Below are 4,578 nucleotides of genomic sequence, written 5' to 3' on the forward strand. Positions count from 1 at the left end.
AAACTCCAATAGTACAGTATCAATGTTATATCCATATTATAGAGCTACAAAGAGTATACCATTAATACTCCTGGTCGTTGAGGAATTTTTAACTTTATTTTACTTTTAAAATATAAAACATTCAGTATTTATGATAAACAACCCTTGTATGACTTGTTTGATATCGATTCGTTAGAAGCTGATCCTTTTCTTAGCTCAACAAACAGCTTCATGTCTGCACAATCAAACATCTGCTTTTTTTTTTGTAATTGTCTAAGCAAACTGATATTTGAGTCACACCCAGAAGATGATGAGAGATATGGTGTTAACATTTTCTGCCAGATTACTTTGTATATGCTCTATGCAAAGTATATATCTTTATAAAGACTAATGTTGATGCTGTAAATGCAGCATGACTTGCAAAGGTAAAGAAAAAATTAGCACACCGAGAGACAGAAACCCACCTACTGTAAATCTTAGTCTTAGTAAAAAGGGTTAAATGCCCCAGGCCAGCAGGTAATGCAAATTTGTACAATCAGAAAAGGGCACATGTTAGTAAGACAGGTAATAAAAGCATGAGTCCTGTGAAGGGCCCATAGTAAATGGTTTGGTGTTATTAATTCAAACTGAGCAGTAACAGCAGAAAGTGTCTAAAACTGCTTAGATGTCAAATGTGTTCATATTGTCTTTGTATGTAAAAAACAAACAAAAGATAACATTTCCTGTGTTTTTTTTTCTATGCTCTAATAATTCCTTTTATATTGCGAATATTTGACAGCTGCATCAAAGCCATTAAAAAGACAATCAAAATGTTCTAATAATATCTGTCAGCTTGCAATTAGTTTTGCAAGCATTTCAAAGATCATAGTGCCACAGGTCTGAGAGATCTTTAGGCAAGTATCCATACATTGTACAGTCACTTATTAGAACACACAGGAAGCAAAAAAAAAAAGAATCTTTTGTTTTGCTTATAGAGCCAATAGAGACATTTAATATATCTGTGTTCTATTGCTAACAAGGTATCTATTTTCAAAAGTTACATAAAGGAAATATTCTATTTGTGTGCATGCACCAATGCATGTATGCATATGACATGAATGTGTTGGTGGGGTTGTATGAGATGTGTATGTATGTCCAGCACAATGATACGCAAAAGAGCGTCCAAAACGGGCCTCTCCAAACAATAGAGAGATGGATGCAGCTCCTACAGTCAGCACATTACACACACAGGGCTCAAAGGCTTGGACCGGCTGCACCAAGGATCAAGAGAGAGAGAGAGAGAGACAGAAAAAGACAAAGCAGATCACAGAGAAACTCTAGAAAATGACCAAAGGGAAAAATAAAGAAAGAAAATACAGGAAAGAATTTCAAAAAAAGTGAGGGACAGAATATGAGAGCAGTGTGTGCAAAAGTAACTGACTGTGTGTGTGTGTGTGTGTGTGTGTGTGTGTGTGTGTGTGTGTGTGTGTGTGTGTGTGTGTGTGTGTGTGTGTGTGTGTGTGTGTGTGTGTGTGTGTGTGTGTGTGTGTGTGTGTGTGTGTGTGTGTGTGTGTGTGTGTGTGTAGAATAGCAAACTTTCTGCTGATGGCAGTGACTGTTCCCGGTCCCCCACAATGGTGCGGGACAACAAAACAGGCAGCCGCGTCAGCACAACTTGCCCGTCGATAAGCAGCATGACCTTTGACCCCGCATCGTGCTCCAAAGAGCACACAGCCAATGGGAAGCCAGAATTCCGGCCTATATAGACATGGCATGGATGTAAATGTATATATATATCTCCCCACTAGCAACGCCGGCGTCCATCACTTTCTCAATAGGTCCGTTTCAACCTGCAACTGTAACTGTAAGTTTCCACTTAAGGTCTTCTAACTTTTCAAGAGCTGCTAGAATTATTGGATATCAAGGGGGATATTGTGTTTTTTCCTTGTCTGGTCACGTTTTGGATTGAATGAACAGGTATTGGCTATAAAATACAGCAGGGAATGATTTTACATTATAGTGCTGCTCTCATGTTCAGTCTCTCATCCTGAGGTAAGATAGAAAAGAAACTTGAGGGGCTGTGCAAAATCATTTATCCTTAAAAAAATGGATCATGGAAGGTTTGGAGAGATCAGTTCTTTGTGGCTGGTTAATAAGTTTTCTTGCTCTCATGGAAAAGAAAAAACATCAGGGATGAACTGGGAAATATACAGAGGAACAAGTTTTTCTTCACTTTTACTGGAAACAGTAAAAGAAAGAACCGCATGCTTTACAAACTTACTTTTTTCTATCGTCCTTTTCAAATTTAAATTGAGTGGAAAGCCTTGAGGTTTATGTTTTAGTACATTATAAAAGAAAAGAAGTCCAAGAGAAAAAAATATGTTTGAACCTTGAAGAGCAACTTAACACCCCTTGAAAATGTTGTTTTTGTTGACTTCCAGCAGTTAAATTTTTCTCCTTGCTACTGTAGTAAAGTTTTATAGTCCAGGAACTGTCAGTGCACCGTGACATCATTGTTGGGTGTGGTTACAGGTGCTCACTCAACCGCACCATTCAGGGATTCTGATTATGGTCAGGGTGAAACAGGAGGAAAATTTCAACCACAGAGGGCAGTGTTAGTTAACCCTTTAAAGCCTTCATAATGCTGCAAAGTCAAGCAAATTTTACCAATTAAAAATGTCTCTTTCATGTGAACATTGACAGAAGGGATACTGTATGAACAAGAAAAGGTTCCCTTTAAGCCAAAAGGCAAACAATGAATGAATGAACGTTTGTTTGGAAGGATCCTGACTCTTATCAACAAGAGGAAGCGGTGTGCTCACACACCACTCTGAGTTTACATGCTGTATTCCAGCAGTAAAGAAACAGTAATTGCCCTCTTGAAAGCCCACAGCGATACGTAAAAATGTCTGACTGACTTTGTGCTTCTGTCTCTAGATCTGATCATGTCTCACTCAGGTGCTCAAGGTAGCATTGGCAGCCACTCTGCCATTGGGCTGAGCAAAAACAAGGTACTTCTACTTTTTTTTTTTTTTTTTTTTTTTAAATCTACTAATCATAAAAATTAAATTATGCATTGAAAATATTTTTGTTTCAGAGATAAATGCAAACAGCTTGTTTTACCTTTTCAGATATACCTCTACGAATATGAGAACTTCCAAGGCCGCAGGATGGACCTGTTTGGAGAGTGCCGTAACCTGTGCGAGAAGGGTTTCGATAGAATCGGCTCCATCAGGGTGGAGTGTGGACCGTAAGTCACCACACCTGCCATCAAAATATGTGTTACAACACTGTATACATTCTTCCTAAATTAAATATGGATTTGTCTTTCTATCTATCTCTCCAGCTGGGTGGGTTATGAGCAGCAGAACATGACTGGTGAGATGTTCATGCTGGAGAAGGGAGAGTATCCCCGCTGGAACACCTGGTCCAACAGTTACAGGTGTGACCGCTTGATGTCGGTCAGGCCTGTCAAAATGGTAAGTTGTCTAGCTCCATTTTCACCGCTCATCCGTCTTCTATTTGCACGAGGGAAAGTGCTTTTTATGGATGCTCTTATATGTGTATTTATAGGCTCATTCCACTGCCAGTATTTTTGGATTAAAGCTTTTATTAGCTGACATTTCTATGTTTCAACTTGATGATGTTCTGACTTACAAAAATAGAGACAACTACAAGTATTTAATGTGTTCCCCAGAGGTTTGGTCCTGGCTTCTAAAACAGCATTGTTGTTCAAACCAGAAGCCGCACAACCAACATCTACAGCATCCGTGTGAGTAAGTGTTAACAGTTACTAATTTAAATGTGATTTGTGTCTCTTACAGGATCCCCAGGATCACAAGATTTGCCTGTTTGAATGTCCAAACTTTGAGGGTCGTAAGATGGAGGTGTGCGATGAGGACATCCCAAGCCTGTGGTCTTATGGCTTCCAGGACCGCGTTGCCAGCATTCAGGTCACCGGTGGAACGTAAGTCATGTCTGTCCATCAGAATTAAATGAAAAAATAAAAGGACACGCAGCTAGATGAGCTGACAAAGTAGAGGTCTGTGGTTCACCTGTGTTTCTCTCTACTTTCCCCTCATAGCTGGGTGGGCTACCAGTACCCTGGCTACCGCGGCTACCAGTACGTGTTGGAGATGGGCCCTCTTAAGCACTGGAACGAGTGGGGAGCCCAGCAGCCCCAGATCCAGTCCATCCGCAGGGTGAGGGACATGCAGACACACCGCAGGGGCTGCTTCGAGATGACCGCATAGAGAGGAGTCCAGCAGACTGTGGGCTAACAGGAGGGAATAGCAAAGGGGTCAGGCTTGCCATGCTGCTAACCATCCCTTGGAAATTCTTCAACCGCCACCTAGCCACATAAACTAATGGCTTTTGAGTATTGTTACACTTTTACTGGTAGGATTTGGGAGTATGTGGCATCGTGGATGGTTCTAATAAGAAGCTCTGATTGTCACAGACTTCCAGAGTAACTGAAACACCGGTAAAACTGAAGCAATGCTCTCTGTCTACAGACCTCGTAGAAAGATTATGAAAGGGGGGATTATAGGGGATTAGTTGATAGTTTTTGTTTATTAGATTGTTTCAATGCTATTATAACCCTTTTATTTTATTTTTATT

The 4,578-nt window shown here is 40.3% G+C and overlaps 1 protein-coding gene across 1 annotated transcript; it reads left to right on the top strand.

Moving 5' to 3' along the window:
• Positions 1-2,891: 2,891 nt before the first annotated feature.
• Positions 2,892-4,211, top strand: crybb1l3 (crystallin, beta B1, like 3). Its single transcript, XM_054600526.1, has 5 exons — positions 2,892-2,969; positions 3,090-3,208; positions 3,305-3,437; positions 3,783-3,925; positions 4,043-4,211. Exons 1-5 carry the CDS (start codon positions 2,904-2,906, stop codon positions 4,209-4,211), a joined length of 630 nt encoding a protein of 209 aa, XP_054456501.1. The 5' UTR covers positions 2,892-2,903.
• The last annotated feature ends 367 nt before the right edge of the window (positions 4,212-4,578 follow it).

The sequence above is a fragment of the Anoplopoma fimbria genome, chromosome 1, assembly GCF_027596085.1.
Source record: "Anoplopoma fimbria isolate UVic2021 breed Golden Eagle Sablefish chromosome 1, Afim_UVic_2022, whole genome shotgun sequence".
NCBI lineage: Eukaryota > Metazoa > Chordata > Actinopteri > Perciformes > Anoplopomatidae > Anoplopoma > Anoplopoma fimbria.

What these genes read in the sequence shown, in the direction of transcription:
- crybb1l3 (XM_054600526.1), top strand. Translation starts at nt 2,904, where the DNA reads ATGTCTCACTCAGGTGCTCAAGGTAGCATTGGCAGCCACTCTGCCATT. An exon ending in TTGGGCTGAGCAAAAACAAG is followed by an intron (nt 2,970 to 3,089) that starts GTACTTCTACTT and finishes TTACCTTTTCAG; the next exon opens with ATATACCTCTACGAATATGA. An exon ending in ATTCAGGTCACCGGTGGAAC is followed by an intron (nt 3,926 to 4,042) that starts GTAAGTCATGTC and finishes TTCCCCTCATAG; the next exon opens with CTGGGTGGGCTACCAGTACC.